Raw genomic sequence first — 23,093 nt, 5'->3', positions numbered from 1 at the left:
TTTTATTTAAATACTTGTAAACCAAATCTTCTGTGAAAAAGATTAGAAACGTCAATATGCGTCTGTAATCTAATTTCAGGCTGGTGTGGTTTAATCTAATATTGCATTAAAAACTACTAAATTAAAAGATTTGGTAAATGACTCATTAAGATTATAGTTAAATCATATCCGCAAATATCATCAAATAAACAATATCATTTTTGCAATTAAGCAAATAATATTTTACGCATAATTTGCTTAATATACCTGATAAAATTTTGGTAATAATAAAATCTAGGTAAAATAATATTCTGAGAGGAGCAAAGTAATAAAAGTTAAAAATAAAATATATTAAGTTTCCCTTTGATGTAGCTTCTTATTTCAAATAGAAAACCGTCCAATAAAATTAATTTGAACGATCAAAATTGGACCTATGCAAATATATCCAAATAAAAAAACTTAACATTAATTGGCAATATATTAAATAAAGTGCTAACTGTATCACAAACAAAACTATAATCATGTTTTTTAAGTTGCGAATTATGAGGCGTATACATTCTAAATAAAATTTTGAATCAATTTAATTTGTAATGTTAGTTGTAGTAATAATAGGAACGTTCGTTGCGGTTATTATTATTGTTGTGTTGGGGTATCGGAGAAATACTATGTTGCGTTAGAGGAGAATTTAGACTTTTCTTCAACGTTTTAGAATTGTTTTTATGCTGTCGAAGGAACCTAAAAAAATAAGTAAAATAAGTAGAAAAAAACGCTGTCAATTTTTTTTAAATAAACAAAGTACTTACAAGAAAATTAAGAACAACTCAAACTAGTATTTTAATCCTTTAAATGCGTCAGGGAAATTAAAATAACATTTTAATTTAAGCTGAAAAGTCAGTTTTCGATATAAAAAAGAATTAAAAAAATCCCGATAAACGGGCCGTGTTTTTTTCTCTTCAAAGATAACCAACCTAAGCCAAATTTTAAAAACATTAAAAATTCCTAAAAATACCAAAAAGGTTTGGCAAATGAGTTTATCTAATTTCATGACGCAATCAATTTGAGATTACGTCATCTAGCCTAAGGTAACAAAATCATCAGAAAATTGTCGATAAAATTTTTTCGAAATTTATACCTTTTGTCGTAAGTCACGTTTTCAATTTTCGGCTTGATCGACGTCACAATAAGATTGACCTGTTCTGGGTCATTAGATACAAAGCGGATGTGACGTAGTGTAGGTGAACCAAGTTTAAGGAAGGATATAAGAGCTTGGTACATTATTTCAGTGCCAACATGTAATGGAAATGAGTCATCTAAACGGTCAAAATTTTAAAACAAAAAATTTAATTTTAAACTATAGTAAGGACAAGTAATCCGTTCAGCAAAATTAGTCTTAAGATAGAAAAAAAATATCACATTTATAGGGTAAACAAAAAAGTACAAAACTAATAAAATGGTTTCGAATTTTCCCAAAATTAAGTGATCTTAAAATAAATTTATCTATCACATTTGTAAAAAAAATAATATGAGTAACTAACAACACCGGAAAACGGTTTCAAAACTTCCTAAAAAATACACAGATTACATGATTAAAATAGGAGTCATGTAATTTACAAATTTACCTAAGTTGCCGATATTAGAAATGCCCAAAACAGGAAGAGCGATAGATTGCGCCCGTAATTCAATGTTGGCCGTATTAAAAATATTTTTGTAAGTGTTGTAAAGTAATTTTTTGCATCTTTTTGTATTTTTTGACTGCCATTTAGGAATCGCAGCATGGATTATGTGCAAACTCGGCAGTCGGACACTAGGTGTCATCATAACCTGTAAAATTAAAAAGTTTTGTTTAAAGACGATACTTAGGTCATAGTGTCAGACTACAAGCCGAAAGGTTGGGGGTTTAAGCCGCACCAAAGTCGCCTTATTCGCCCTTGAACCCGACGTTGACGGATAGCTCAAACACGTCACAATATCACAACCCTCTCCAATAAAAATAAAAAACCTATCCCTTTAAGAGGATTTAGAGACAAAAAGACAACGCTTATAGCGCTAATGACACCAGACTACGGGTCGAAAGGTTTGGGGTTCGAGCCCCACCAATGCCACACTACTACGGATATCTTAAACACACTTTTTCGCGAAAATAAAATCGCCTTAACAGAGATAATTTTTATTTTTTGTACCCATATAATTATATTTTGTTTGTTTCGATAAAATATGATGCCCAAATATGGTGCCTATAAATGCTCCATAAATAAATTTCAAAACCATATATTTGTTTTTTAAATCTAATATAACATAAAAAAACACATCACCTTTCCATCTGCAAGCGGTCCATGCATTGCCAGGTGAAGTTTGGTTAGTTTAGGAATTTCGAAAGCCCCGTATTTGGCTACAGCCCAAGCCAGTTCCCCATTTACATGCAACTGACTGTTCGTCTCGTTAACTATGACGTCACAATCAGTATCTGTCACGTCACCTTCGTGCACTTCGATTTCGATCCCAGTTGGTGTCGTAGTCTGTAAACAAAAACAAAAATTAGTTATTAAGTTTTAAGGTTTCTTGTACCGGTCATGACATTGACTTACGGACTGAAAGGTTTCGGGTACGAACCTTATCATCGCCATCTTTTTTAAAGTAAATTAGGACATTATTTTATCCTAATCTAATAAAACAATTTACCTGGAAATAAATTTTGTGATTTTGTTTAAACATGAAAGGACTTTTAAGCTTGGGAATACGGGTTGGCGGAAGTTGAGATATGTTTGGTAATCCAGGGGATCTTGATTTATTCAGATGATTCGACTGAGTTAAAAGATTAAATATTTCAGTTAATTTTAAATAAAAAAAAAATTATATGTATAAATAAAGTTACTTCTTGTAGCAAATAAATTGCATACCGGTATTGGGATTCGATCCTGCGATAGTGGTCTTCGCAGTGATGAATAATTTCCAAAATTCGAACGCGAACTCATAGTTGGGGATAGATTATGACTTCGCTTACTAATATACGTTTGACCGTCTGCGCGGCTGTTAATCTGCGCAGGGGTCATTGTCCTGTATTGTGACGTAGTGTTAAAATCAGTGACGTCATCGTACATCGTGTAGTCTTTTGGCAAAGTTCCGGTCACGTTCCGGTTGGGTCGATTTATCACATGACGCTGCCCGGGTTGCGCGTGACGTAATAATGTAGATTGTGAGGCTATAGGAGGAAGTCGTTGGTATTCGAAAACGCCATCTAAATAATATTTATTTATTGTTAATAATATATATATAAATTCCAATGCGAATATGGCCGTCTTCACAGACTAAAAATAAAAGTAGCATTAGTTACACTAGCCTTTAAAACTTTAAATGTCTTCGGCAATTCTCACAATTTTTTGGGTTAAGCATAACATAAAAAATCAAGTTTTTTACTTTTTTTTATATTTATTTATTCTCGATGTGGGGAGGTCGACTTTACGACCTAAACATAGAGTAACCTCAGATACCCTAACCCAGTCTCGAGTTGCCTTTAGCAGTTTGGGATATTATAAATTAATATAGCACGTTACTTAACTGCTGACTCAGTGTTGGCTCAGCAGGAGTTTTTTTTATAGCGCCTAACTCAAGAGCGTTACAAGATGAGAACAGTGTGAAGTCGAACCCGCAACCTGCGCTCCTGCTGTAGCGTCCTTGACTTAAGGCTTTTTGGCCGAGTGGTAACCAGCAAATCGGTGACCAAATGTTTTTATCCAAGTAACATGTTACCTGAATAAGCTCTTTGTGGTAAATCATTATAAGGTGTATACTGGTAAGTATTTCTACCATAATTGCTTCCATATCCCGACGATGTATTTGACAAATCGTCTCCTTCCCTAAAATTTAAAACATAAGGAAATTTGACATAAATAATTTTTTTTTTTTTATAACTTGCAAACCTTTAATATTTGTTATTTACCTTATATTTATTCTTTCAATTGACGGAATCCTCATATTTGAATCTGTGTAAGTCCTTGTTCTTAGTTGTCTAATTGTTGCATCACTAACCCCTCTATAATAAGCTTGATTAGTCGGCGAATTCGAAGTCTGAGAAATGACGTCACTCTCCATTCTTTCTCTTGGTCTTGTTTTGTAATTTCCAGTCGGTCTTGAAAACGTCGTGAATTGGCTTTCGTTGCGATAAATTGATGGCGTAGACGAACCGCTAGACGGCGTGGAGGAGCTCAGTGCGTTTAGAAATGTTCGTTTTGCGCTGTTGACTTCGTTAACAAAACAGTACAAAGCTAGTTTTCCAGTGCTTTTAATATCTAAAGAATTAAAAATTTAGAGTTTTTTTCTTCTAGAAAATTATATGTCCATTTTTTTTAATTTAAAAACTAAATTTTTTTTCACCTTTTATCATAGCTTTTGGGTGATTCGACTTCACTTGAAACGTTGCTCTGTGATACTGATGCAAGGTTATATTAGTCACATGGTCGCTCAGAGGCGCGGCGACCAAGTTAGAGATGATGTAGTTGTAAAACGACACGAAACGCTGGGTGGCGCTATGAAGAAGAGTGGGGTCTGACCGCATGGTGGCGCAAAAGACAACCATGTTGTCCATACCAGACCAGGAAATAGATACTCCATACTCCTATAAAAAACATTGTGTTAGTTAAACATACTAACTACAATAGAATAACAAATTGTAAGTTAAAACTAATATCACTTTTTTTCTCAGAAAAAGTATAAGGGGTTGTGTTGCCAAAAAGCCACTTTTTAATACAACTTATAACAAACAAGACAAAAAAGCGACTTCATAGTTTATTTTAGTTTGTCCTGACGCATTTTTAAACTGTCCCATAGAATAATATTATTCTAGATACCTGGTTAGTAACCTTCCGTTAATATAACAAAATTAAGTAACCATAAAAGTTGTATGGCTTTCCCTTTTATTTAAACAGATTAAAAAATGCATTAAAATAACCATTATTAAAAATAAACTGAAAAAAACAATTACAAATAACTTAATTTTTTAATCGTTACTTAAATTTGTAGTTTTCTTAAAAATAGAAGCAATTTTAAATTTATGCAATAAATAATATTCACAATTACTTAAGTTGGGTTAATTTAAATTAGTTTTGGCCAATTAAATCAGTTTTTGATTAGAATCAAAATTATGTTACATTTTAAAAATAAACAAACAAAAACAATTATCCTAAAACAACACAACATAACTAATTGTATAAAAAACAATAAAGTATTTCGTTTCTAAGCGGATTTAAAAAAACAATCTGTTATCAATAATTCAACATTTTATTGCTGGTGTTTGTTAAGAGAAAAAGCAATCAGAAATCAGCACGTTCCTTAAACATAAACATAAAAAAGCTACCAATATAATCACATGTATGTTAGGGTCATAAACCTTTATATCTACATATATACACAAACAATATTTCTAATTAAGTTTTTGTTTCCATGGGGAAAGCTAATTACTTTTACATATCTTAGAACTTAACTAATTGGATGTAACACTTGAATAAAATCTAATACATTCAAAAATAGTTGCTTAAAACATAAAGTCTTTAAGTAAAAAAATCTAACCCAATCTTTTGTAATAAAACGCCAAAATTAGACCTTTTATAAATATTGTAGTTATAATTTATTAAGTTAAAATTTTAGTACTACTCTAAACTTTATTTCTTTGCTAAACTTTTAATAAACGTATTTGTTGTTAGGCATGTGGACGTTTTAACAACGAGTTTCTAACCTAGTGGTTCTGATAAACCAATCTATAACTGCTTTTTAAAATCATTTAACCTTAATGAAGAAAGATCGGCTTGACGACTTAAACATAGAGTAACTTCCGCACCCTGATCCCAAGTTGATTTTGACAGTTTGAAATAAAATAGATTATTATAGCTCTATATTATAAACAGCTGATTAGGTATTGGCTTAGCAGGAGTTTTTAAACGTTTGTATTACCCTACTAAGGACGCTTCAGCATGAACGCAGTAGGGATAAAACCCTGGATCTCATGTAGTGAAGCCCAGTTATTAAACCACTACACCATGCTGCTGGCTTTTTGTAAACCCCTGGAACAGTTTAATGATTTAGAAAAAAATCTTTTGTATCCAAATATTCACCTGCTGAATGTTCGAAAATTCCTCGTAATGACAATATAAAATATAAGCCATGACGTCACTCTCCACTTTAATGCGTAACAATCCTTCTTGCGCAGTCTCCAAGACAACCACAGCTGGGGAGTTCATGACATCATAACTCTCGTGACGTATCTGTGGCGGAGGACTTGGAAAAGGAGGCGATATTGAATTATGAGAATAGACTGAATAAAAAATATGATTAAAATTTTTATTTAATCTATATAGCTTAATGTTACTTAAAAAGGAATTTTATTTGAAATATGCTTTAGAATAAACTTTATTTTAAGAGTAGTCAACTGTAAAAGAATAAAAATCATGACAAGCCATGTTTTAGACGACTTTTTAAGCGTTTTAATTGTCTAACAGTCCATTTTTGCACAGTTTGTAGATTATTTTTTAAAATTATTGTTAGTTTTTAATAAGTAACTTTTTGTTAAATTTATAAATTTTAATCATTTAACTTTAAACTCACAACTCATTTTGTAATTCCTTATTTGATGTTTAATCTAACAGTAAATCCCAATCTTTTGTAAAGAAATATTTCTTGTATAATCCATAATATTAATTCCAAATTGTTAATAAATTTAAATCCCCATTCTTTAAGTTATTTTCTATACACTTTATCCAACTTTCCATTTTCATAAAACAATTCTACTTACTGCTCTTATTAAAAATTCTGTAGTTAAACATGAAACAGCGTTTTGTTAGTGATATAACCTTTACGGTGGTTAAATCGCTCGTGTAACAGATAAACATCAAGGTAGTTGTCATGAATTATTAATCAGAACTCCTGATTTAAAAAGCGCGGTTAGAAATTATGGTGTATGTTGTTACACGCCCCATCTTTTAATGTGTCATAAAGTATGTTAACTTTATGTTATATAATGTAAACAATTTGTAAAAACTAAATTATTTGATTAAAAAACTATAGGCTAATAAAAGATGTAAAACATACTAACACACAACATGATATAAATTTTACGCACCATAAGTAAGCCTACAAGAACATCAAAATAAATGCAATTTATAACCCGTTTTCTGTCATTGTTTCACAACTTTTTTTAAGTATATATAAAAGTTTAAATTGATCTTACAGCATAATTTTTCCATCCTAAAACAGGCTTGATTTTTAGTTTAAAGCATTTAACTTCTAATACTATAATACTTTAAAAAGAAAAGGCCTTCAAATGCCTACAACATAAAAAATCTTGTTATTTCTTTGCCCACAAAACTACATAAAATTTAGGTAGCGTACCCACTACAAAGACATTAAAAAAGCACAATTTTCCAAGGATTTCTGTGTCTGTTTTTAAACACCTTTTCTTGAAAAAATTTGTACCAATCAAAATATATTTTAAAATATTTCCAATCTCTAAACAATACTAAAAACAGACCTTATTTTAGTTTTAAAGCCATTGACATCTGAATTATAAATCGATTAGATTTTACAACAGACAAGAAAAATATTTAGATATGCCGTAACCTTTTGTTTGCACAATCTCAAAATTACTTCGTAACGATTGTGCTTTCTACAATAGGCCAAAATCTATCACCAGTTACTATATGACATCATAAAAGAATAGTTGTTTGATTAAGGGTTAGACGACCAATTGTGGGTGGCTAAATAATGCGTCCTGTTCGAAAGTTATAGTATTGTGTGGTTACAATATGAAATCACAATAAAATTGGCGGGTCTATGTATAGAGTAATGATACGGTTGACTTAAATTGATATAATGACTTGTGGCAAAAAATAACATGTTGTGACAAAAGACATTTTTGAAAACAACTTAAAGGTTTTCAATAACATAGTTTCTTTGACAAAAATATACAAAATATTGCTTCAAATTAAGGATGTAACAATTATTTAAAAAGTTATAACCCAATAAAAAATTTAGTAGTTCAGGTAAATGAAAATTTTAGGAATGCAATGCATAAAAAAATTAATTAATTTTTTTTTTTTTAAATTAATTATTTTTTTTAATTAAAAATGAAACTTAAAAAAATGTCGTAAACAATATAATGGTTAGGCCTATACAAATTGCAAAATATAAAAAAAACAATAAAACCAACTTTATGGTCTAAAAACATTGCATAGTTTTGGCAATTCTACACATATATCATGATACCTTTCAAAACATAATTTAGGAACAATATCTTTTATTGTGCTCAAGTGCCTATACGCCCCTACTTAAAAAGATGTTTGCATTCAGATTAAAAAATGGTTTATCTTTATGTCAATGTGGCACATACGTCATTTGCTTTTGAGAAGGTCAGAGTGCAGTAATTGAAATGACCTTGAATTAAGTTTAAAAAAATATATATTATGCATTTTGTTAAATATATTTTAAACAAATCTGTTTAAAAATGTCTAATGCATTCATATAATATTGCATTTTTGTTTATAAAAAAACTTTTAGAGTTGAAAAAATATTTAAAAATCTGTAAATTAATTGCAGACATTTGCTGTGTAAAATTTTTTGATTTTGCAAACACAAACTCGAAAGTCCAAAACTCAAGTGTTCAGGCTATTTGGTTAATCTCTTACGCATATCGTTGTAATCTAAAACAAACTAGATTGTTGGTAAAAATATTATAAATTAATTTAATGTTTGATTTCGATTTTGACAGTGTTTGTCTTTATGGTATGTAAACTAAAAAGTCAAATTGAAATTGCCTTTATATTGATTGCAGCCTTCAGCAACATAACATTTAGTTGATAGGGTGCGACTATGTAACAACTAGCTTCAATTTTTAAATAACTTTCCAATTTTTTTACAGAAACAATTGAAATTTTTTTAAAGTTGTTTCAAATATCAAAAATGAAATTGTTAGTTTTTGCTTTACTTTTAAGCAGTGCTTTTGCGCAGGTAATATACTTAACTTGTGTGTTTTCTATATAATATCAGAAAAATATATAAATTAAATTATGTTCCTGTTTTTATTTAGTTGTCTCCGCGAATCACATCTAAAGGAGGTTCGATTGGCCAAGGTCAGTGTTAATTTATTAAATTTTTTTTAGAGATTTTCTTAAATTTAAAATGTTGATTTATATTTTTTAGGAATTTTGGATAGAAATGCGGCCACTGCAAGTGCCCCAGATGATGAAGATATCTTTAACATCAACCAAAGTAAATTGTATTATAATCTAAAACAAATTTAAAAAAGTTTTAAACTTTTAAAAACTTAACATAAACAAAGTAAATTTCACAACCTGGCATACATTTTGTTGGAAAATTCATTTGCTTATCCAATTTTAAATACATCTCAAGTATGTGTTATCATTGATTTCTAAACTTTGCAGAATAAAAGCTCATAGATCAAAATTATTAAATAACAAATTTTTTTAACTAAAGATTTATTTAATAATATAACCTAAAACATTTTTGCTCATCGCATTTATAAAAAACATTTTAAAATCAAACAGGGCAAAAATTAGATGAACTGACCGACGGTGACATACGCCCAGGCCGAGAAGGTTACAACGGTTTGACCAACGAAGCAGCTTATTGGCCCACTACGACTATCCCAGTAAAATACTCGAACTTGCTTGGAATGCTGGTAAATATAAGTTTTAAACAAAGTGTTTTTTTTTAAAATAACAGTACATAAAGTATCTTACCCACAGGAGTATAATCTAAAGTGCCATATCTATAAAAACAAACTTTCCAAATTAACTTATCTTTCAAAATTAAAATTACCAACAACAGATAACATAACCTTACATGAAGACTCATTACAGTTTTTTTTAAATGTTGCAGGCTATTTCCGGAATCGAAGATGCCAGGCAAGAATATGAAATGAGAACTTGCTTAAACTTCCCAGATCGAACAAACGAAAGAGATTACATTCTCTTTCAACCACTTAACGGGTGAGACGAAACACTACTTAGGCTAAGTTACTGTAATAATAAAACGTCTTTTAATGTAGTTTCAACCATTGAAATGTTTATTTTTAAATTTTTCAGATGTTACTCGAGTGTGGGTTGCGTCGGAGGAGGACAGACGATCTCCATCGGAAGCGGATGCGAGAAGATGTCCACTGTTATCCACGAAATCATGCACGCCATCGGAATCTATCACGAACAGTCACGAACTGACAGCAATGACTACATCACGATCATGACAGAGAATATTGACTCAGGTAACGGTCACGTGATGATAAGCAAAAAAGTCAAAGTCATTGTTTGAACTTAACTAAATTTATTGAGGTAGGTAATTAATATTTAATCATTTCTTTACATTTTAGATTAGTCAAATAAAACCAACGTTCATTTAGTCGTTATTCATGAGTTTTGTGTTTTTCAAAGTAACTGCACACTTTGCAAACTTTAAGAAGGGTGATCATATTAGTTAGTTATTTTGTTTACTTTTAGATAAGGTTCACAACTTCAACACATACAGTTATGACGTTATCGATGACAGAAGAGTCTCCTACGATTACAACTCTGTCATGCACTACGGGGATACTTCTTTTAGGTAAGATTTCCAACAGTAATGTCATCAAACCTATTCATTTTACATACTTAATAACAACCAATACAATACAAGGTTTGTTTAAATTGCATAACCTTTTTTTTGTTATGCAGTAACAATGGACTTCAAACTATCATTACACTTGACCCAGCATATCAAGATGTTATTGGCCAGAGAAGAACTTTCAGTCCAAGTGACGCCAACTTGATAAACAGAATGTATCCATGTGGTTAGTAAATTACTACTCTAATAAATTAACCCATATCGAACTTGGTGTAATCGTAAATTTTTTAGAAATGTGGATAAATGAAAGCTAAGATGATGCAATAGTTCTTGCTATGTTCAATTTTTTTTTCTTTAAGACATCCAAACACCAAATAATAAATAAAATACAATAAATTTACAGCTGTTTTGTAGAATATTTTTAAAGAAATGTCTAATTTAATTACCATTTAGGTGACCCAATCAGACATTCCTACGCTTGTGGATTTGAGGAATCGACAGCTTGTGGTTACGTTCAAGATACGACCGACGATGTAGACTGGATCAGATACGATTTAGCTAACTTAGAAGGCAAAAACATTCCAGTTGGATTTCCATCATTTGATACAACTTTATCCAAGGACGGAGAAGGTAAAAAATACTTTTTTTTTAAGTAACAATCTTTACAACAGCATCCAATATATATGCTGTTTTGTCAAAAAAAAAGAGTCTACATCTGTTTTAAAATTGTTTTTAGGTAGTTTTATGATGTTGGATGTCTCTGGTAAAACCGCTGGTCAGTTGGCATATTTAAGGTCAATGCGCTTGCAAAGCAACAGCCCACAACAATGTCTTGAATTTTCTTACTACATGGACCTTGTTGATGGTAGTGAAGCCGGATTTGGGTAAATATACAAAATCCATTTTTTTAAGAAACGTTTTTCCTTGTTTGTAAGTTTAATATAAAGACTAACATAGTTTGCGAGTCATATTTTAACAAACTATTTGGACAACTTCTTTTTGCCTTAGCTTACGTGCATAAAAATGCAATCCAATTACAACCATAAATGATGCACAAAATTTATGTTGTTGCTAAAGTTATCGTTTAACAACCATTTTTAAATTTTAACAGAGTTTATATTGGCACAATTGACCAACAAAACGGTGAGATTTTGCAATCTGATCCAGTTGTAACAATTAACGGCGACCACGAGAACTTCTGGAATGTTGAACGAGTTACTATCGCAGCCCCAGCAAGATATAAGCTTGTCTTTGCCGCTAAAACATGTAAGCAAATGTTATCTAAGTTATATTTTGTGTTTTGTTGACATTTTAGTAATAAATAAATAGCAGAATTTGTAAAATAATGTTCAGAAAGTAGACCGAATATTTGCAAAGTAATACAGTTACCAGAAATCTTTTTTAGGATGCCTATTGCCAAAGGTAACACTAAAGAGTGTTTAGTCATTGTACAGATTTGCTGTTTTTAAACTATAGTCAACTTAGTATATATATAATATTATTTTTAGCTGCTGATCCTAATGATATTGTTGCCATTGATGATGTCAGTATTCTCGACAAGGCATGTGACACAAGCTATTTCGTGATAAACGACTTTGCCAATTTGCTTGCAACAACCTCGAAAGGAGATGGAATCTACAGCCCGCTGATGTATGACGAGGCTGGATATGGTTTCAAGATATTGGTAAGTTGCAAAATAAGTTACATATATTAAACTAATACCCTTTAAAAAAACAGAACTAATAAGATACTACAATACTTTTACTTCAAGTTAGGTATAAGCTACTAGCCTTCAATTTTTTCCAAGCAACTATTTAACAAAGCCCCCTTTATTTAACAAAGCCCCCAAGTATTATATAATTATATTAATATTTAAATGTTGTACACCTTTATAGTTTTATCCACACGGTACCAGCAGTGCTGTTGACGGTTATTGGAGCATGTACTACGCTGTAGCACAAGGTGTCAACGACGAAAGCCTCTCATGGCCTTTCTATAACCGTGTCCTTAGGTTGATGATCGTCGATCAAAAGGCTAATGCTGTGGAGAGGATGAGTCAATACTCTCAATTTATTACAACTTCCTCGGGTGGAAATTGGAATAAACCAACATCAGTAAGAAAGCATTTCATGATTTTTTCTTTCAAAATATAATCACTAAAAAAATAGCTCAAAAAATGTGTGGTAATTTTGACCAACCATTTTTATCCCTCTTTTCGATTTAGAGCCAAAACGGAGCATATGGGTATTCCAACTTCATGCCATTGAGTGATATCCTTAATACAATGGAATTCGTGAAGAACGACCGAGTGGTCGTATCCGTCAACGTTAAAGGTAGGCTATAGTAACACAAAAAGTCAAAATTTTAGCTCTTTTAATTATCTTTAATGCACAGTCTTGTGATTTTGTGTTGGTATAAGCTTTACAAAACATATCTTTATAAACACCATTGCAGTTTTGTAATGCTTTTACTTTATTTAATATTTTTTAGACATGTCCAGTTTTGCCCGCGACAACCCAACCAAATTCGAGCTCCCAAAACAACAAGTAGGAGGCAAAGCTGCTCCCCAACCAATGGCTGCAGAAGAGCATCATTCAGACGATCATTTACCACATAGCCGAGACATCAACGTAAATGTTGTGATGCCAGACAACATGACAGAACAAGACGACACTGTTTCTATAACAACAGCAGTAGCTGCTGCAATTGGTTGCGTTGTCGGCGTTTTCTTGGTTATGGCAATGGTTATGATGTGTATGAACCAGTCGCACCAATCTGCTATCAATGCGATTGCATTTGCATCTCAGAAGTAATTGCATTTGCATCTCAGAAGAGTTTGAACATATATTTAATATCTTGTAACAGTGTAGGCCTCTAAATTATTTGAATTTCTTAAATTTTACAAAAATGACAAAAACTTAGGCTAGGCTATGCTTAGTCAAAACTTGTTACCATCTTAGACGATATACAACACCAATAATAAAAAACTGAAGAAAAAAGTACTTAACATAAAACACATAACGACATTTTTATATTTTTTTTCATAATTTTTTTTTAAATTTAAAGGTTCGGACAAAGAAAGGGTCATGTCAACGAGCAATACAATATGGATAAAGTCTAGAGGACCGACAAATTCTTTGCTGTTTTCTTTATAATTTGAATGTATACCAATGCAATTATTTTATAATAATACTCATATACCAAATAAATTAACAAAAATTAATTGCAATTTTTAAGTCGTTGATGATTCAATTTATTAACGTTACCCTTAAATATTACAAAATGGACCTACAACAATGACGATACATTTTACCCATAATAACAGAGGTATAATGTGTCTGTAAAGCAGGATTCACGTATTTAGTAGCAAGGTAATCGTGCTATAAGAGGTAGATTGCAAATAGGTGAGAATCATAAATGATAGCAAAGTTTCAATTCCAAATAGTTTGGTTTTTATTTAAATAGTTTAACTTAACAAGTCATAGAGCAGGATATTTTACAATTTCTAACTTTCCAAGTAAATAATAACTATAAGGGAATAAATAGCTGTTTGTGAAACTATCTTTTTAAACTGATGTTAGAATACAACAGACAGATATAATGCCCTAAGACTGACCGTTTAAAGATTTTATCTGACAATTTATTATTATCCAAGAAAAAACAAACAACAACGTTTACATAATTTGAGAACAAACTATCTTCATACTAAGATAAAATACAAAAACAAATAAAAATATTTACAAATGATATTTTTAGAAAGGTATTGAAAAAAGTTTACTAAAAAAAGTAAAACCAAAAAAATAATATTAAAAAAAATTTTTTATACTGGAACTAGCCATACAATAATTGAGATACTTATTTTAAACTAGCAAAATTTTAAAGTTTTTTAATTCCAGCAATAAAAGAGCACCCTTAATTTTTATTATCCCTATTCCACTATTGTATTGCCCTCACAGAAATTGTGTTTTGAATAAAATAGTAGCACCCATATTATTTATTGTATAAATGCGTAACCCCTAAAATTTTGTGCTATAATTAATATAACCACTATACCAATCTTTACCTTCTGAATTAAGAATTTTAAGATAACTTTACTTACCTTATATAATTATTTATGTTACTATAAAAGCATGATCAGAAAAAGCCGAAAGGGGCTTATAGGTTAAAATAAAATGTATAAAATATTGGCAGCACTTTTAAAATAAACTGATGTGCCAAACATTAAAATCAACTTACCCAAAAGAAAAATATTTGTTTAAAAAATACAATTCAGAATTTTTTTACAAAAGTCGAAAACTGAAATTATTAAAAATTTTCTTAACAATTTTTTTTTTTATTTCTAAAGCACTAGTTTTTTGGTATCTTCATAGAGGTAAAAACATAAGTGATCTTTCAAAGAAAAATTATTTTCACATCTATCCATGTAGATTGTCCTCGCTCTGATGACCCTTCAGCAATTTATGAAATTCTTCATCTTTATATTCATCTTCCGGTGCCATCCCATGCAAGTTTTGATCTGCTTTAAAATATTTGTGAATTTATTTTTTTTTTTTTAAATAAAAATTCATAAAATTTTATTCGTTTTGACCTTCTTACCTTTGAGCATTTGTTTTTTGACTCTCCACTTTTTGCAGTGAATCGAGTGCCTGACTTTAACCAAAAGACTGCGTCGAACAGTTGGTGTGTTTATTCCTTCTCTTAACGAATCAAATCTATCCATTATCTGTATTTTTCACAAAAGTGTTAAATTAATTTAATTTATTCTAAAAATTGATATAGTTAAGAAAAAATTAAGGTATGAAATGTACCAGAAAAAGAGCATCTTCAACTTTTGGGTCACTAGAATCAACAATATCCATCGCATCTAGTATTGATCTGATTGTAGTCTAAAAAAAAAAAATTGTAAAAAATAAAAAAAAGTAAAATTGTAAAAAAAAAAAATAAAATTGTAAAAATATAGTGCGTAAAAAAATAAACATTAAAGAAGTTTACTGTGTCTGTCACCCTTTCAGAATATGTAAACAGAATGCGCTTTTTTTAATTTGTAAACATGTTATTTGAATAACTTACATTAAGGGCATTTTGTTCTGCAGATTTTCTTTTTCTAGATTTTCCTCGTTGAAGTAGTTCAGTGACTGTTGTACTAGCTGCCATTGGTGGCTCCTGTTATAAAAGATTATTTTATAATATGGTTTTTTAGATAATTTTTTTTGTGAAATGTGTAAAAATAAATGCAATAGCAATTACAATTTTAACACAAAATCCCTAATACAAAAAATTAGGGTTTTAGCTATTAAAACATCTATTAAAATAATAATGTAGTTTTAAGCACAACATTAATTGAAAAAAATTAATATATTATAAAAAAATAAAATGTCTCAAAATCAATCAATTTTTGAGTAAAAAAATTCAAAAAATCTAAACAATAAATTTAAAACATTCATTTTTTCGAAACACATTTTGAATTTTTTTGCAAAAACACTTACCTTTGCTATTTTTGGGTGTTTGAGGTAAAGAGATTCCTGATATTCTGGGGTTACCACTCGGAAATCTGGGGGAGGTTGGGTGTTGCCCATTAAAGAAGACTGACTCCCCATCAAACCATTTCCGATCGTGTGGTGAATTAACTGAGACATTAAAAAAAACAAATAATATCAGGTTTCTCAAATCTTTTATTTTAAATATTTAATTCTGTTAAAAAAACAATCACAAAAAATCGAAGTTGTAAAGATTTTAAATGTATTATAATAAGATATCATCTAAATTTTGTACTAAATTTGAAGAATTTTGTACAGGTTACAGGTATCATTTTTTTATTCCTATTACCTTAAGGTGATAGGTTTTTATATTTTTTATTGGGTAGGGGTGTGATATTGTGACGTGTTTAAGCTATCCGTGAACGCCGGGCTCAAGGACGAAAAGTGTGGCAATGTTGCGGCTCGAACCCGAAACCTTTCGGCTCATAGTTCGCTGCAATGACCGCTTAACTACACTTTGTTAAATAAATAATTTATATATACTAGAGCTTGGTGGACAATAAATATATATATTTATATGTATATGTATGTTTAAATCATAGGCCTAAATAAAACTGCCATTTGTGGTGTGCAGGTAAATTTTCAGAGAAATATTAGTTGAGAGTTGCAAACATATTACAACATTTAAAATCCAGACCGTTGGACAGGGCATCTACTAGTTCCATTAAGATAGGGTGGTCGGAAAAAATTAAAGTTGTAAGGAATTTTATTGTATTATGTCGTACCTGTTGTTGTGGTTGTTGCTGTTGTTGTTGTGGTTGTTGTTGTGGTTGTTGTTGCTGTTGATTTGGAATGTATTGAATAAGCGCATTAGTTGAAACCAACTCACTCTCTGATGAATGATTTGATTTTTTTCTTCTAATTAAAATTAATTTGTCAATAAATAAAAAATCAAATTTTAGGACAAAAAAATTAAAAAAATAACCAAAAATTTTTTTTTTATACTTTGCCTTCTTTTTAGCCGATTGTTCGATGGCTATAGTTTGTTGTTGCTGGTTGTTAGCTTGAGTGAAAGCAGGTAAGATGTTTTGTTGTACAGAGAATGGTACAGGGTTGTTGCCAAGTTGTTGTTGATGTTGCAAGCGCTTCAATTGTTGATGTTGTATCCTGAGTCGCTCAACCTTGTATTAAAACACAGATTTGTTGATTGCAAGTAAATATAAATAAAATACAACATTGTTGCTAATAATATAAAATTTATTAAAAATTTTTAAGAAAAACTAAAAAAAATTTATTTTTACAAAAAAAAAATTAATTTAAAAAAAATAATCAAACTTGTTCAAAACATGAATTTTTACAAAACAGTCACATATAATTTAAAAAATTTTACCAAAAGTTATTTAAATATAAAACAAATAACGATAAGTAACTGGCAGCATGGTGTAGTGGTAAAAACTTGCTACACCACATGAGGTCAAAGGTTCAATCCCCACTGCTTTCATGCTGTAGCGCCCTTGAGTAAGGCCCTATAAACAATATGAACTCCTGCTGAGCCAGCACCTAATCAGCAGCATAATTATCGAGCAATTATAATTAATAATACCCCAAACTGCCACAGACAACTCAAGACTGGGTCGGGGTAACTGTTGTTACTCTATGTTTAGGTCCAGCGTTCGACCTTCCCACATCGAGGATAAAGATATAAACAAAAAAAATAAACTACCTCCAGCATTATGTCTTCACATTCTGATCTATCCTCTCCCATCTTTACACCAGGTAACTTATTTACATCAATTATTGAACTTGGGTCTTGATCTAACTTGTATCTAAAAAAAAAGTTTTTTGTGATGCCAAAAAAAAATTTTATTAGTAGATTATCAAACAAAAATGCAAAAAAAACAAGAGCCCAAAGCAATTCTGTAATTATTCAATATTTTGACAAGAATGCCTGAACTCAAAAAGAATTATTTTTAAGTAGATATTTTTAGAATAGGCAACTCTAGTATTCATGGACCATTAAACCACTTTAAAGACATTTCACCTACGTTGGTATTGTTGGTTTGGATGTGATAATTGGTTGATTGGTGTTTTGGTAAGTCGATGTGTGCTGGCTCCAACTGCGCTGGTTATCATTTGTTCTAAAAAAATATAAAAAATACTTGAAAAGAAAAAATAAATAAATAAAAAAAAATTAAAATAATATTTGCACTTATACACATTTCTAAAAAAAACTCGTAAAAAAAGAAACTGTAAAAATTAATCTATAGTTTATTTGACATAAATATATAATTAAAATTTACAAAAAATTACAAATTTGTTTTTCAATATTGTAATACTACAACAGTTTAATGAAACTTACTGATAATAGTTTGGGTCAACTGTTGTGTTATTGGCAGGATGATATTCTCCACCTGTAGCTGTTTGTAATGAAGTCCATGCAATCGCTCCCTAAAAATAAATAATTTGTAAAAATATCATTAAGTTTATCAAATTAACAAATTGGAGCATTTGACAGTTCTTGAATTAACTCTTATACTTTATGGTCCTGGCTAATTTTCTGTCGTATTTTATGGTCCTACGTTCCCTTGTATATTACGGTGTTTATTAATTCTCTCTTGTACTTTACAATCTTTCTGATTTTCTCTAGTACTTTACTGTCTCCGCCAATTTTTTTACAAACTATTTTTTTACATATATACTATATTTTTTCTCATATATTACAGGCCTTGCTAATGCTCTTTTATACTTTACAGTCCTCGCTAATTTTTCCTATTTTTCGGTCCTCACAAATTCTCTCTACTACTTTATGGTCCTAATTTTTTTGAGGTCCAAAAAGCACAAATGATCCAACAAATTTAACAAAAAAAATTCTATTTACAAATACAGTTTATCATAATAAAGAGATTCGCATTTAGTTAATACTCAAGCAAGTACTGGCAAGTTGTTTAAAAATCCCCATACATTAACAAATACAAAAGAAAAAATAGCAATTCTAACCTCATCAGTTATTTGACCATCTTCTGGTTGGGATAAATCAGTGTCTAAAAAAATTAATTTTTGCTATAAAGACAATTTTAAAAAAGTAACTAGCCATACTTTGTAACTGGATATAGTATGTATATTATAAATTAAACAGGATTTTATATTCTTTTACAAAATATTTTATTTACCTTTGTTAGGCACAGCAATATTGCAAAGAGGATTGTATTTTAAATTCTAAAATAAAAATAGTTGGTAATCTTAAAATATAAATAATTTTTTTTAAATAAATCCAGATAAACAAAGCTTTAATAAAAGTTTAGTTTAAAAAATAATCCATAAAAAAGAGCTTTAATAAAATTTCATTTAAAAAATAATCCATAATAAAGGTTTATTAATAAAACCTAACCCATTGTTTAAACAATAGGCCCTAATATTTAAATACAAATAATTTGTCGTAATATATACATTATAATTTTAAACTTAAAACCCTAAAAAGTTAAATTATTTTTTTAAATACCTCGTTTTGGAGGACTGGTGATGCTATGGACACTGGGGTCGCAGTAGGGGATCCTCCTGGATTAGGGGGGCTAAGGGTGGAAATGACAACAGTCGTTCCGCTAGTTTGTATTGTGTTAGTCCCACTGTTTAACTAAAAATTAAATAAAAAACAAATTTGTTAATGCAATAATGATATGACCTTAATATGGGAAAGCCCAGGTTCTTAAAATGGAGGTTTTGAGTTTGATACCTGTTGTGTGTAAAATACAAATACATATAACTAAAGTAAGTGATATTTCTGCTTATTTTTATACATAAATTGCAAAAAATTATATATATATATATACAAGTCAAATAGGCTGTAGGTAAAAAATAACACCAATGCCATAAACATTAAATTGCATATATATATAGATAGGAATTTCCTTATACTATTTATAGATATAAATGATGTTAATTTTCTGACATATGTATCATAAAATATACCAACTCTTAACTGTCATTCTTACTTTAGCAGCTTCATCCAAATTTTGGTTTGAAACACAAGTAACAGATCGTTGACAATAATCGTTGCACATCGCCACCACATCTGGTAGCTCTAAGTACGCTGCCGTCATCCAAACTGGCATCACTGTATGGGGTTCCAGGTTCAATTCCCCGACATAGAAGTATTCCAAAAGTTTCTAAAAAAAGTTTTTTTTAATAAATACAAAAGGAAATGGTAAGGTAATATATAAATACGAAACAAAATAAAAAAATTAAATCACAAAAAAGAAAACTTAGGTTATAGAAGGTACACATTTTACACTATAAATTAATATAAAAAAATCTTTTTTAAAATAAATTAATTTTAAAAATCCATTTAAATAATATAAAATCAATCATTAGCAAAAGCCATAGAGATTTAAATTGTTTAATCAACCTACCTCAAAGCCCACTGGGCTGACCCCTTGAATTTCTATTTCAATATCTTGGCTATTACTACTTTGCCCTATAGCATCCTGTTATAAAACAAATTAATAATGATGCCAGTTAACATATATATATAAGGTTAGGTGACCTTGTTATTAAACATTGTGTAAAAAATTGTAAACAACTGTGGCATTTTTTAAGCAATAATTTTCTTTTTTTTTGTTATTTAATTGTTACAGTTATGTTATTAAATTGTTACAAAAAATTAAAAAAAGGCTAAAAGCAAATGATTTAATGTTATATAATACCATAAAATAAAATAACAAGAAAATAAGGTATCTAAATATGAATACAAATAAATCTTTTTAGGGTTTATACAACAAAAAACTAAGTAACCAAATTTAAGACGGCTTGTATAGGCTTATATAATTATTTAACGAAAAATATTCAAGGTTTTAAAACTAGGTATAATTACGTATAATGTGCATTTTATAGCCACTAAATTCGCAAAGAGTTATTATATAAACGGGAATTTAATATTTTACCAATATAAGAGCATCTAATTTCGAGCTGTTAGCTGATAAAACACATTTGTGAGCCAAAAACTTCTTTTCCGAAACACAAACACAAACGTCACAATATTTTCCCAATTCTCTTTGCATGGATAGGTGTGCAGCCTTAATATAAAACAGAATTTCAATACTGGCAATAAAAATGTTTTAATTTTTATTACGTTTTCGTGGTCAGAACACTTGGCTTTACTACATGCAATTCTTGGTTTGATCCCCACTGCTCTTATGCTGTAGTACCTTTAAATAATGAACTCATGCTAACCCAATACCTAATCAGCAGCTTAATTATAAAGTAATTAAAATCTATAATATTCCAAACTGCCGAAGGAAACTTGAGCCGGATTAAGGTGACCGATGTTAATCTATGTTTAGGTCATGAAGTTGACCTTCCCACATCAAGAATAAATAAATATAAAAAAATAAATAAAAACAATTTACTCAAAACATAGCTAGAACACTTCTTTTTAAGCTTATTCTTACCAAGCGTGCAGCATGTTCTAACGATACTTTTGCAGGCATCTTTTATATAAGATTATTAAATTGTTCTGTTTCTTTTTTAATTAATATCCTGAATAGAAAGTCAGACAAGACTGCAAGACTGACTGACAACCAGTCTGACAGTTGTAAGCCAATTTATTGGATTTCCCGAATTGGTGAACATAGAACTTAAAGCTATAACTTTAATTTTTCTTTAACCAAACACCTATTAGCTATAACCCTTTAAAACATAATAAAAACAGATTACAGTAAAAATATTTGACAAAATTTAAATATATATATTTTTTTTCAATAAAACACCAACAACTAAATCTGCTGGTCTACCCTAATTTTACATGATAGAATAATATACTAATGAGACAAATAGTTAGTTAGTTTTATGAATTTAATTTCCCATAAACAATACAGTTTGCTTAAGATCACAATTAAAACAACAAAAGCTTACGAGGCACAACTTTCCTAAATCGCTGACTGTGTTTTATAATTTCACCGGCGCCTTTCATTCGGTCTCCGCTTGGTCCCTTAACAAAATTCGGGTCCGCATAAAAATGAAAGAGCGCCAAAAAAATTAATTTATTAAAATAATTACATACTTTAAAAAAATAAAAGCATGTTATAAATTTATTTAATCGCAGAAATAATAAAAAAATTAATTAAGTTAAATTTGAATAAAGCAAAAAATTATTTACAAAAAATTACAGGGTACAGTTTCTAAATGTTTTTCTTAAAATGTATTGATTTTTAATTATTTACATTACGATATATTAAACAAAAAAAGTAATGGAAATGCATTTAAATTCCTTTCATTCATAACTGTTGGCTGTGTAGGGAATTGGGTTAGGAAGGCGACCGAAAGGTCCAGCAATGTATTAAAATACTTTAATATGTATCCTAGGTAAAAACTTATTCAAATAGAATTCTGGTTAACATACTTTATTGGTAACAATATATATACAAAAATGGGGGGCGATAATAATACATTATTACATTACGCTAAATCATTTCTAAACTAACATCATTATCATATAAAATGCACTACTCCTTTCTCCACAATCACCATTATCAAAAAATACAACACACTCACAACTTCGCCTTCCACGTAAAGCGACACCTTAATCAAATGGTACATAATAGACATAAACTAAATTATTCTGCGATGCGAAAATAAATAATATACTGGGTTAAATAATACAAAACTACATTACATGGCTGTACTTTTCACTGTCAAATAAAATTGGATGGTAATTTTATATCAAATTAATTAATTATCACAAGATTCAAGAAAAAATATATTCAGTAAAAATCTGACGCATACATAGAAAAACTATGTCACTATTGATAATGTTTTTTTTTATATAGGTTTTTACTATATAGTAAAAACTGAACAACAACAGGAAATGTTATCGAGATATAATTTAAATTCAAAATTAGGGTGATGCGTATATACAATGTTTAACTATTTCAATTTAATGACGCAATAAATTTGGTAATTCCAATTACCTTATATGTAATTAGATCTGTCCTTGAATAAAAAGGTATTTCTTAGTTTTTATACCTCTTTGAGTAACTAATACAT

At 29.7% G+C, this 23,093-nt stretch overlaps 3 protein-coding genes across 4 annotated transcripts; 1 reads left to right on the top strand and 2 right to left on the bottom strand.

The window, feature by feature from the left end:
• Window positions 1-437: 437 nt before the first annotated feature.
• LOC145743330 (uncharacterized) lies at window positions 438-6,656 on the bottom strand. The gene is made up of 11 exons (XM_082561266.1): window positions 6,574-6,656; window positions 6,084-6,283; window positions 4,351-4,591; window positions 3,917-4,265; window positions 3,727-3,833; window positions 2,877-3,214; window positions 2,659-2,781; window positions 2,292-2,495; window positions 1,599-1,800; window positions 1,112-1,289; window positions 438-714 (listed from the first exon to the last, which is right to left on the bottom strand). Exons 1-11 carry the CDS (start codon window positions 6,578-6,580, stop codon window positions 573-575), a joined length of 2,091 nt encoding a protein of 696 aa, XP_082417392.1. The 5' UTR covers window positions 6,581-6,656; the 3' UTR covers window positions 438-572.
• A 2,266-nt stretch (window positions 6,657-8,922) lies between these two features.
• LOC145742560 (meprin A subunit alpha-like) lies at window positions 8,923-13,699 on the top strand. The gene is made up of 16 exons (XM_082560337.1): window positions 8,923-8,970; window positions 9,050-9,092; window positions 9,163-9,231; window positions 9,528-9,661; window positions 9,862-9,971; window positions 10,068-10,243; window positions 10,476-10,578; window positions 10,689-10,804; window positions 11,032-11,208; window positions 11,315-11,462; window positions 11,690-11,844; window positions 12,087-12,262; window positions 12,474-12,692; window positions 12,803-12,911; window positions 13,069-13,387; window positions 13,645-13,699. The coding sequence occupies exons 1-16, from the start codon at window positions 8,923-8,925 to the stop codon at window positions 13,697-13,699; spliced, it is 2,157 nt and encodes a 718-aa protein (XP_082416463.1).
• Window positions 13,700-14,327: 628 nt separating this feature from the next.
• LOC145742042 (uncharacterized) lies at window positions 14,328-21,732 on the bottom strand. 2 transcript variants are annotated; one of them, XM_082559780.1, is made up of 17 exons: window positions 21,500-21,732; window positions 20,993-21,124; window positions 20,462-20,536; window positions 20,045-20,218; window positions 19,555-19,686; window positions 19,226-19,271; window positions 19,053-19,096; window positions 18,415-18,503; window positions 18,101-18,193; window positions 17,779-17,881; window positions 17,061-17,236; window positions 16,841-16,973; window positions 16,065-16,205; window positions 15,649-15,741; window positions 15,387-15,464; window positions 15,175-15,301; window positions 14,328-15,097 (listed from the first exon to the last, which is right to left on the bottom strand). In XM_082559780.1, the coding sequence occupies exons 1-17, from the start codon at window positions 21,536-21,538 to the stop codon at window positions 14,994-14,996; spliced, it is 1,779 nt and encodes a 592-aa protein (XP_082415906.1). In that variant the 5' UTR covers window positions 21,539-21,732; the 3' UTR covers window positions 14,328-14,993. The 2 variants fall into 2 exon arrangements, with proteins under 2 accessions (XP_082415906.1, XP_082415907.1); XM_082559781.1 differs by having other exon boundaries at window positions 14,328-15,094.
• Window positions 21,733-23,093: the final 1,361 nt, after the last annotated feature.

This window comes from Corella eumyota, chromosome 2 (assembly GCF_963082875.1).
Source record: "Corella eumyota chromosome 2, kaCorEumy4.1, whole genome shotgun sequence".
NCBI classification, from domain to species: domain Eukaryota; kingdom Metazoa; phylum Chordata; class Ascidiacea; order Phlebobranchia; family Corellidae; genus Corella; species Corella eumyota.
This window is presented reverse-complemented; position numbering and strand designations above follow the sequence as displayed.